Here is an 11,504-nt window from a genome sequence, read left to right on the forward strand (position 1 = left end):
TACAGCTCAGGGCAGCTCAGCTCAAGGTGCCATGTTCAATCTTAGTTGCAGGTGGGCGTAGCCCACCATCCCATGCGGGAGTCGAACCGGCAACCTTGTTGTTAGGAGCACTTGCTCTCACCAGCTGAGCCACCCTGCCACCTTTTGGCAACTCAGTGGCAGCTCAGCTTGGGTGCAGCTCACTGGCCCATGTGAGAATCGAACCAGCGACCCTGTTGCTCAGAGCTCGCACTCTTAACCAACTGAGCCACTTGGCCGGCCTGGTGTTGGCGTATTCTTAAGATAAAAAGTTATGTTATGAATACTCTGAAAGGAAAATTGTACTCTGTCCTAGATAAGAGATGCCGCCCATTTCTATAAGCGAAGCCATTGCTACCAACATGCTTTCAGATGCTTTGAGCAGATTCAGGAATTTGACCAAGCACTCAAAATATACTGTCAAGAGGAGCGTTATGAAGAAGCTGCTGTTGCAGTGGAAAAGTAGGTGGTTTTATTTTCTACCTCTCCCCTCCGCCTGCTTTCTTAGGGGGAGGGGGACAGCCTGTCCTGGGGGTGTTGTCCTGTTCTGCAGTGGCTTAACCATGTTGCCCTCCTTCCGCTTGAGTGGTGTTGTCGGTGCTGGGTCAAGAGCTCCTTGAGAGCTGGACTCTGTGTTTTCCACTCTGTTTCTAAGCTTTGACACAGGAACTGAAGACAATGAAGGGTGTGTTATGAGAGTGTATATGCATATAACATGCACAGCAGTTTTGTGCGTAATGATGGTCCTGTCTTCTTACCTTTACCTGCTGAGTTGAGTTTCGCTGATGTGTGAATGGATACAGGTAAGAGTACTAGTGGGCTGTCAGGACTTTGCTTCATCGTGATCTACTGACAGATGCTCAGCCGCGCACTTACACGTGTGTGTATGATATGTATGTACATGTACCCTCAGTTGCAGGACACATGAGCTTCATACGTGACCCAGTGGAGGCCTCCTTGAGCCTTTAGCTTAGCTGATATTCCAGAGGTGAAAGTGGAGATGGGTGGGGTTAATAGTTGACAAGGAATCTAGAAACAGCATGAGGTTGGTGCCCCTTAGGAGATCTCTCTGGTGGGATGAGACAGCTAGAATTACAGAGCCTGCTGTTCTGCATTTCTGCTCAGCAGGGATTTGAGTTCACGCACAACTCCTGGGAAAGTAGGCTTTGGACTGGTCCTGCATTTTCTTTGCTTTACACCACGTTATACATGTGACAAAATAAACATAATTGACCCAGAGGTTCAAACCTTAGATTTTAATTTTTAAGTTTGCTTTTGTTAAAGTATAACATGTATTTTTAAATGTGCAGATAATTTTCACAGTAAATACACTTGCATAACCAGCACCTAGATAAATAAATGCTTTTAATTTTGGAAATGGAAAAGTAGGTGTCCAGCGCCGTGGTTGGTAATTGAGCATATGCCTTTATCCAGGTCTTTGGTGCCACTGTGCATCTTATACACACAGTGGGTGTATATTAGTCAGCTCAAGCTGTTATAACAAAATGCCATAGATTGGGTGGCTTAAACAACAGACATTTATTTTCTCACAGTTTTGGAGGCTAGAAGTCCAAGATCAAGGCTCCAGCCAATAGGGGTACTGGTGTGAGCTCTCTTCCTGGCTTGCAGACGGCCAGCTGCCTTCTCTCTGTGTCCTCACGTGGCCTTTTCATGGTAGTGCCTGGGGGGGGGGGGGGGGGGGCGGGGCGGTGGAGAGAACTTGCTTTCTGGTGTCTTGTCTTATAAGGACACTAATCCTATCAGGTCAGGGCTCCAACCTTATGACTTTATTTAACCAGAGGCCCTGTCTCCAAATACAATTACACTAGGGGTCAGGGCTTCAACACAGGAATTTGGGGGGACACAAATTCTAGAACAGGGCTCTGGCTGTGGCATTTATTGGGTTCCCAATTATCAGGGTGCTATGCAGTGGTGTGAGTAATGGACCAGGCCAATTCCTTGTGAGTTTATATGACAAAACTGATTTAAGAGTTGTTTTTTTTTAATACTTTTGATTATTTAACCTTCTGTTCTCACTTTTCCAGAAGAACATTGAATAAGCATAGATTTTTTTTCCCCAGAAACATTTTTTTTTGGTCCCTCATTACTTTTTTTATTTTTTTCATCTTTCTTGAGGTATACAATTGAGTTTCTAATGAGTTAAGATCGAAGTGTAATCTGAATATTAACTAGAGTTTCTCGCTAGAGTTATCCGAGTGTCCTTTGAACAGTGTGCGTACTGGATGTAGAATTCAGTTGTTAACTAGTGTGCCTTAAAATTCAATTGCTAGCTGGACATTTTAGATTTGAAAAGAAAATACCTCGGTAGTTCCTTAAACTTGCCAGTGCTTGCATGAGAAGCATATTCCCTTCCTTCCTCTTTGTTTATACCCCTTCACAGAGGGCCTGCTATACTAGGAAATCTGATATTTGTAGGATAACCTGAGGCATCACAAGGTCTCTGGCCACTTCTCTGGGTGTGAGGAAATGAATTTTGTCCCTTGAGAGTTGAAAAGCATGTTTTATTGAATTGTTTCAATACCTTGAAAATTGGTAGTGTGGGATATACCAGCTTTGTTTTTTTTTTTAAGATTTTATTGGGGAATTGGGGAAGGGGAATAGACAAGTTGCTGTCCTTTTGTTCTTCAGTCTAGTTGTGGAGGATATTCCTTCACTGGCCCATGTTGGTATTGTGATCATTGTACTCTTCCTGGCTGAGGTAGATCAGTCACCGGCCATTGGACGGCCACTCACGGTGGCTCATAGCAGCTCACACTGGCTGCCGGCCGCTCATGCTGGCTGCCGGCTGCTCATGGTAGCTTATGATAGCCCACTGCAGCTTCACTGCAGCCTACACTTTCACCGGCGACTCACGGCAGCCCGCTCCAGGTTGAGCTGTTGTTCACCATCTTAGCTGTAGAGGGCGCAGCATCACTGGCCCTCATGTGGGATCCGAACCAGGGCCCTGCTGCTCAGAGCTGGCATCCCAAGCCAACTCTTAACCAACGTGCCACTTGGCCAGCCCAGTACCGACATTTCTGATCAGTGCTTCATTAGTCTAACACTAACTCAACCCCATACAGACCTTGCAAAAGAAAGAAATCATAGGTTGGTTAATCAGAGGAAGACGAATGTAATTGCTGGAGTATGCAGCCCCTTCATCCTCTCTCATTAATCACATATCAAACTGAAGAGGGTTGTATACGCAAAAGGATTATCATGCTTTTATGAAAGTTTAAGGGATTTATTTTTCAAGGATAATTTTGACTATGTAATTTTTGCCCTGGAGATTGACTTTCAGACCTAACTTTCAGTGTCTTAGGTTGCAATTCCACTGTATTTCACCAATAAAACACACTAATACTCAGTTCCTTTAGAAAATAAAGAATTCATTTTATTATTGTAAAATGAAGCATTTGTAAAGATGTTGGATAAGTTGAAATTCTATTTTGTAATTTATTTTAGTTACATTGCTCTGTGCTGTATTTCCCTACTATTTCCCAATTTTGTATTGGTTGGGTGGTAATGAGGTATCATTTGTGTCATCTGTCATTGTAGGTATGAAGAAATGCTAAGAAAAGCCAAGACCCTTCCCATATCCAAGCTCTCTTATTCTGCCAGTCAGTTTTACTTAGAAGCGGCAGCAAAGTACCTGAGCGCAAATAAGATCAAGGAGATGAAGGCTGTCCTCTCGAAGCTAGACGTAGATGACCAGCTGGTGTTCCTGAAGTCTCGGAAACGGCTATCAGACGCTGCAGAGCTGCTGAACAGGGAAGGTCGGAACGAAGAGGCTGCTTTGCTGATGAAGCAACACGGCCGCCTCCTGGAGGCTGCCAGGCTCACTGCCGACAAGGACTTTCAGGCTTCATGTCTGCTGGAGGTTGCCCGCCTCAGTGTAGCCAGGGATTCGGATGTAGAACGTACCACGGCCATTCTGAGAGAAGCCCTCGATCTCTGCTCTCAAACCAATCAACTGTCCGGCTTTGCTGAGGCCCAGTTCCGGCTGGGGGTAATTCTGAGAGATTTTCAGAAGCTCAAGGATGCCTTCTTTAAGTTTGACAACCTCAACCACTCGGCTGGAATGGTGGAAGCGCTCTATGAAGCCACCAACCATTGTAAGGCTGAGCCTGAGAAGGTTCTGGTCCTGGCTCCGGGGGGCTTGGAAGCCCTGCTCAATCTGGTCAGGGCCCTCAAAAAAGTGACCAACAACGCTGAGAAGGATATGGTCAAATCTTGCTTTGAGTTTTTTGGGATTTCTCAGGTAGACGCCAAGTATTGCAAGATAGCTCAGAACATCTCTGGACCCATATTAAGAATCATTCTTGACCTGGATTTGAACTTGAAAGAGAAGAAAACAAAAGACCATTTCTTTATAATGATTGACCAAGTGAAATTAGCCCTAAACAAACACCTTTTGAGCAGGCTGTGTCAGATCACACGGAGCCTGCTTGGGAAGAACTACCCGGGCATGTGCATGAGGTTTATGGTTGGCTTAAAATGTGAGGATGAAAACTGTGAAGATTTTCACAGGCCTGTGCGGCATTGTGAGGCCAGGTGTTTGGTTCAGTCAAAAATGCACCTGGTGGCAATCAATGGATTGCTTTTGGAAGCCAAAAAAGTTTTCCCTAAAACCTTAGCTAAAGAACTTGAAGAAATTGATTATATTTTGTCTACAGATATGTATCACCTTTGCAAATCCTTCCTGAGTGTGCTCTTCCCTAAGCATTTCCATCAGAGAGTGTTGTCAGAAAACCCTGTGGCATGCAAAGAAATCCTCAAAACAAGTTACAGATCCTTCCGATCTTACAGGTTTGCGCTGAAAGAGTACATCCATTTTCTGTTTCAAAACGAAAGGGCACGGAGCCGCCGGGAATCTACAGACCTGTGGCTGAGCGCCATGCAGGCTTTCGTTCCCTCCTCCAGCTACCCGGAGGAGTTTGAAAAGCTGCTGCGCCAGGAGGAAGACAACTACCACAGGGAACTCAAAGCTCTCGAGTCTGGAAAAGAGGAACGGGGCAGTGGGAGAGGCAGCAGGATGAAAGGAATAGAAGGGAGATTCGGCATGCTGGCGCCCAACAAGGACGACGGGAGTACCGAGAAGACCCACCTGTGCTTCATCCGGCTGCTGGAGAATTGCATCGACCAGTTGTACGTGTACAGGAACCCAGAGAACTACAAGAGGCTCTTCTTCCGTTTCATGAACGTCCTTGTCAAGAGGTGCAAAGAACCGCTCATCCCCAGCATTGGAAACACAGTGGCCCTGCTGGAGTCCCAGTTCATCCACTGCGGGGTGGTCCTGGCCCGCCTGCGGAAGAACACCATCCTGTGCCTCCCCAAGAGCTACCTTGCGCTCCTGTACTACTGGGAGTTTCTGTTCAGGAAGAAGAACAAGCAGCTCGGAGACGTGTTCTGCATCATTCAGGAATACAAACCTAAGGATGTGGCCAGAGCCATTCAGGGTTTCCGGTTCCACCTCGCCTACCTTGCCAAGGTGCTATGTGGCTACGAGAATATGAACTTCAATGTCCTGCTCGATGCCTTTGCTCACATCGACTACGTGGTCTCCGGGGAGGCAGAGCGGACCCTGGTGCTGTTCTTGGTGATGCTGGTGAATGCTGAGGCCATCCTGCAGCCATTCTGCAAACCTGTTCTGCATTGCCACCTCCAGGAGATCGACAGGAGGCTGCAGGTGATGAGCATGGACTGCCCAGACCAGGTTCCCGAGAGGCTCCAGAAAGTGGTGAAGCAGGTGTCCATGGCGGTCAATGTGATGGCGGTCGATGTGAAGTCTGTGGCAGAAGCGCTGAAGGACCTGCTCTTTGAGCGGGACGAAGAGTACCTGATGGACTGCTGCTGGCGGTGGGACAGCTCGCACCCCAAAGGGGTCCGCGGCCTCTATTACGAGGAGGTCAAACTAAACCGCCTGCTTTGTGTGGACCCCGTGGACTACTCAGCTGAACCAGAGTGTGCGTTTGATCACAATGAGATGGATGAGCAAGACCGAGACCATCTCCTCGCCAACATCCTTTCCCAGAGGCAGCGGAAGGCTTCCATCCAGCGGAAGTTGAGAAGAGTGTGCCTGGTGGTGTCCCTGTGCATCAGCTGGAGGAGAAGGGTGAGTGCCCAGACAGAGTGCTTCAGGGAGGAGGCCAGGGGGCCCGGGACTGGGAACTTCAAAAGGGCCGACGTCGACAGGACCCAGTGCGACCTGTGTGGGGTGAAGTTCACTCGAGGTCCTGAGAACTATTTCAGCCCCAGTAAAGACTTCGAGGGAGAGACTTCAGAGACTGTTGCCCTTTCCAGCGCCGAGCTGGATGACAAGGAAGGTCAGGAGAGGAATAGCGAGACGTTCGAGCAGCACATCCGCCTAGAAGGCCACCAGAGGCAGCAGATGGCCTACCAGAAATACTCCGAATTTTTCCGTGACATGGTGGACCCGGCCATTGACGAAGGCAATCTGGTGGTGCAGGATATTGAGCAGAGCGTGTGGATCCGCAGTCACCTGGGCTCCAAAGAACAGAGCCACATGCTGCAGAGGAAGGTCCAAGAGAACATCAAGAAGGTTTTGGATACGGTGGAAGACCTCTACAGGAGGAAGGCCTGGGCTAGCGGTAAGGAACCCTGGGAAATGGGGGCCAGATGGTGTTAGATCTGGGCTTTGAGAACCCACGGCAGAGGCAGCCCTTTGTCTGGCCTGGGCATGATGGAACTTGGTGTTTGCAGAAATGCAAGTGAGGACCGTGTATTCTCAAATTAGAGCAAAACCCTGTGGTTGGGACCACCCTTTCCCCCGTTAAACTTTCTGATTATCTCGGGCCAGGATGGTTTCCCCTGGCATGACAGACAAGAAAAGGGCTTGCTAATAATTCTGCGGTGAGGATAGAGGGAGAATGTTTAAAGTTTTGAGGACTTTGCTTCTGGCGACCGAAGGCAGCTGTGGGTCCTTACACTGTCGTTCTCCTCAGGGAAGCACAGAGACAAGCTCGGGGGGTGGGGGCTCTGGCTCTCGTACTGGGTGTTTGAACCCCTACAGCGGCCCCTTCACTCAGATCCCTTGTTCTTTGGTTCCCATAGCGGAGGAGGTGATGACTGGGCTTGTCAACATTCTGATCCCGTCAGTCAGGCATGCGCGGGAGTGGCTGAAGAAAACAGAAGTCCACTTAAAGGAGGAAGGTAAGGAGCCCTTTATCCAGGGCAAAGCTCTGGGTCCTGTGGTCCTTGGTTCTGCTGATTTTCAGGCCTCTCTGAAGTGGGGCTGCCTATGATGTCAGTTGTGACCGTTCTCCGTCTGGGAGCTTATCCTCCCCCCTCCAGTCAAATTATTAGCAACATAGAATCTAAGTGTCTCCATCTGACTGTGAGGTCATTATTCTGGGCTTAAGTTAGTTGCTTTTTCAAAAACCCCTTTTGTAGGGGCAGCCAGTTAGCTCAGTTGGTTAAAACACAGTGCTCATAACACCAAGGTTGCCAGTTCGATCCCTACATGGGCTACTGAGATGCGCCCTCCACAAGTAGATTGAAACAACTACTTGGCTTGGAAAAACACACTGTTCCCCAATTAAAAAAACAAACAAACAAACAAGAAACAGCTAATATTCAAAAACCTCTTTTGCCACTCAAGAGCTATCATCAGTGATGCTCAGTCACTACTTATGCTCAAAACACTGACTCCCAAGGATACACAAAGTATTGCAAAGCCATCTCTTGAGAAATACGTTTGCCTGTGTCAACCATTCATGTAAGTTAATGACTATTTATTGAGTGTTTATTGTGTATCAATACTGTTTTGGGCTTGGACATATAAAACAAACAAAGTGATGAACCAAACAAACAAAATCATCGGGGCAGCTTGCACACATCTTCCGACAGAGCAGTAACGGCTTGTGCAGAACGAGTCAGGTTTCTCTCCTGAGAGAAATGTCGTGCGCAGTGCTCCGTGATCTGGAAGGTCTTCCCTCTTGCCCATTCCAAATGCTGCCCCCTCTCAGCCCCACCTCATTTCTTCTAGCTCTTGAGTATTTCACCTGCCTCATAGTGCCCTCCTCTGAGTCCTTTTAATCCAGATGCTACCAGGAAATCCAGACCCCAGAGCTTGGAAAGCTTGAGGGGACCTGGCACAAATGCCTGTGCCAATAAAAAAGTCTTTAGAATAGAGTCCCTGCCAGATCTGTGATTTCTGAGATTGTTTCAAAAGGAAGATAACGTATTTCGACTCAAGGCTGTGGTTCAGTTTAGGTTTTGTTTGATTTCTTTTGTTTAAAGGGCCTTTAAAACAAGGCCAGAGGAGCCAACTTGTGAGAGAACTTCCTTCTAGAGAAGAGTGTTTACTTTGGCTTCGGCTCATCCTGGCAAGCAGTGTCGAAGAAAAACCCTCTCTTGCCGGCATCCTGGCAGAAGACCCCTTTAATTTAAAACTATTACAGAGACATTAGTTTTACTAGTTTGTTATATTTTGTACTGCACTGGGGGGATATCACCATTCTACACTTACACTTTGTTTCTTTTTCTTCTCTTTCTTTCTTTCTTTTTTTTTTTTTTTTGCTTCTTAAATAGGCATTGTTCAGGAAGATGATTACGAAAACGAAGTTGAAGACTTTGGTGAGCTCCGTCCTAGAAAGCGTGCACGGAAATATGGAAAGCAGAAGAAATACTAAGGTCCACACAAGTGCTGCTGCCTAAACCTTCAGAACATTCCATCCTGACTTAGAATTCTGAGTGCTAGGGCGGAGGAGAAAAAGAATGTGAAGTAGCTTTAAAATGTAGGGGAGTCTAGCAACCTGTTTGCTTTTTGTTCCTGTTCCTTCTCTTTCTGTGGCGGCTTAGGGTCTGGCTGCTCCCTCGGAACAGGGACCTCTGTAACTCTGTAATGCTTTCCCAGTTAAAGTCCAGCAGTGTTAGTTCCCCTAAAACATGGCAGGTGAGAGGAGTCATCACTGAAGGGAACCTTGGGACTCCTCTCCCCAAGGTCCCCAAGTTCTCTGGCTCCTCGCCATCACGACAGGAGTCCGTAGAGGGACACCCCTCACCTCAGAGTTGCTGCTGCCCTGGGTCAGGAAATGCCTCCACAGAGCCCCTCATCTCCTTTGCCACTGCTGTAACATTGAGTAGTGCAAGAGCTGTGTGTGCCCAGGTCTGTGTGGGCCCTACTGCCAGCCACCCCTGACCCCAAGTCCCATTCCGGTCATCTCTGAGCCTACTTGTAGCGTAGTTCGTTCCGTTATACATGTTAGCCTTTTCTCTCTGTGGCAACTTTTCTGCCCTCCATCCCCTCCCCACCCCCATTCTCAGATACCTGCGCAAGTTATGGTTAGACCACCTCAGAATGTAGCCAAGGAGTCCCCCAGCGTCCTTTGGGTGGCCAGCCTCAGGACCTTCCCCCTGGAAGGAAAGGCTGGGGGAGCAGGGGTGATGCTAGGGGTGTCCCGGCCTGCCTCTCCAAGGTGGTCCTAACTCTGCCTTGGCTATGGTGCAGACATTTCAAACAGTGTTTTATATGTAGCCTGGTATGTCTAGTTGTCTCGGTTCTCCCAGGCAAGTTTGTCATCCTAGCTCAGGTTGACATTCTGATGAGTTGTCTCTAACGGAGCTTACCACAGTGGGACAGTGATCTGCAGAGACGCAGGTTAGGGACAAGTGGACAGAAGAGGTAGCCAATCCATGGGGAGTATGGCTGTGAATCACTGCCAGGCGGCTGGTAGGCCTTGTAAGAGGAGGGGTGGGGTGTGGGTCTTTTTGCAGGAGGCCTTTGCTTTCTCTTCCTACCCCTCTGGCCAGCAGCCATCAGTTCGGACCCATTCAGGAAGACATCATGCCTCTCTTGTGATTACTGCTCACCGTTTCCCCAGCCCCTCGGTTCAGCTGGTGGGAAACGTCAGGCTCACCTTGGTCCTTCGTTGTCTCTGTCATCACAACAGAACCCACTTTCTCCCCATGTTGCTGCTGCTTTTGCTGCTCATTGTTTTCTCTTCATGCCTTTCTAAATGACTCTATTTCCTTGAAATGTTTATGTTTCTAATTTTTATTAGGTTATGTTTCTAATTTTTATTGCAGGTGTTTTTTATAAACTTCACTTGTGGGGGGGGGAGAGGGAAAAAAACTCAAATCTTGCTGTATTATCACAGTTTTATAAAGTTAAATCATTTCTCTTACATGCTGCCGTCCATTTGTTTATTTCCAATCTCCACTCAGAGAGTAAAGGGGTACGTCCCACGGCTGGTTCCTTCTGGTCAGCTGGTTGATGTTGACCAGGGCAAAAACCTTGCTGTGCCTTCTGAAATTAAGACCTCCGGGGACAGAGAAATAAAGCACAGCCCAGGGCTCACAGCTGGTCACCGTCTCTTGAGGGCCTGCCTGTGCAAATTCTCTCCCATCTCGATGTTCCTGAGCGTGCGGGGGGGGGGGGGGGGGTGGACTGTCTGGAGTTTTGCTAGTGTTGTCTATTGGGACCGCCTCCTAACAACAACGTCGCCCTGGGAGACAGAAGACCTGGAGTCGAATTCCCATCCTGCTCCTAATGAGCCGTGTTACCCGGGTTAAGTCCCATCTGGCCAACACTCCCTGAGGCGCCACCCTCAGGAGTGGGAGTCCTCATGATCCGGCGTGGGAGAGAGATGGAGACTGGGGAAAACAGAAGTGACTGAAATGGGGAATGCGAGAGGCGGTAGCAGCATTTACATCACCCAGCTGGGCCTCAGTTTCCCTTTTTGGGAAATTGAATTGTCTGAGATTTCTTCCTGCCCTGATGCAGAGTGTCCCTGTGGGCTGTTGCCAGGGGTTTGGAAGGAAGAAAGGACACTGACGTGGGAACTAACAGCATCCCCCAGCTCTGTGCTGGCATCTCAGCACCTCACCAAATTGCTGGTGAGAAAACCGAGGTCTGGATGCTGTTTTGTACTCTGGCTTGCAGGGCCTCATATCCCAAGAATCATGAAAATGAGTAAAGCATGTTTGCTTTAAGCTACTAAGTTTTGAGGAGGTTGGTTGCACAGCCGTAGATAACTGGAACAAGGGCCTACTATGTGTCAGGTACTCTTAGGCATGTTGCAGCTCTGATCTCTATAAATCTTACAACAATGCTCCAAATTATAGAGTGATAATCACTAACTTATATCTGTGTTATATAAAGGGAGGGGTTTCCCTGAAGCCAGTGAGCAGAGCTCCCTGTGGAAGCCCATGTTATTACACAGTCTGCCCTCGGAAGGAAGCAGCTTCAGCCACCTGTTTCCCTGACGTGGCGGGGATCCTGGTGCCCTAATATCCTGAAGGAGCCTAGAACCCACCCTTGTAACAAAGCTTTGTCATCTCAGCCACCTCCTCTCCGGGCCCTGACATCTAGCTGGCTGTGCAGGCTTTGCCAGCGGCTGAGATTTGGTTGCCAGGGCAACCTACAGCGAGGAGTTACTCTGACCAGTGTTGCAGTGTTCTCTACTCAGCTCCTGGGTTCTGGTTCCCCTGGGACACTGGCAACCAACACTGCCGGCTATCAC

General features: G+C 48.3%; 1 protein-coding gene across 1 annotated transcript in view; it reads left to right on the plus strand.

The window, feature by feature from the left end:
* The window catches only part of TRANK1 (tetratricopeptide repeat and ankyrin repeat containing 1), a 110,057-nt gene extending 99,891 nt beyond the window's left edge, over positions 1–10,166 (plus strand). The window contains exons 21-24 of the mRNA XM_019647152.1: positions 335–480; positions 3,577–6,629; positions 7,093–7,191; positions 8,572–10,166. Coding sequence (XP_019502697.1) covers positions 335–480; positions 3,577–6,629; positions 7,093–7,191; positions 8,572–8,672 — 3,399 coding nt within the window. The 3' untranslated portion in view covers positions 8,673–10,166. The remainder of the gene's footprint in view (positions 1–334; positions 481–3,576; positions 6,630–7,092; positions 7,192–8,571) is intronic.
* Positions 10,167–11,504: the final 1,338 nt, after the last annotated feature.

Source organism: Hipposideros armiger, unplaced genomic scaffold (assembly GCF_001890085.2).
Source record: "Hipposideros armiger isolate ML-2016 unplaced genomic scaffold, ASM189008v1 scaffold_109, whole genome shotgun sequence".
NCBI classification, from domain to species: domain Eukaryota; kingdom Metazoa; phylum Chordata; class Mammalia; order Chiroptera; family Hipposideridae; genus Hipposideros; species Hipposideros armiger.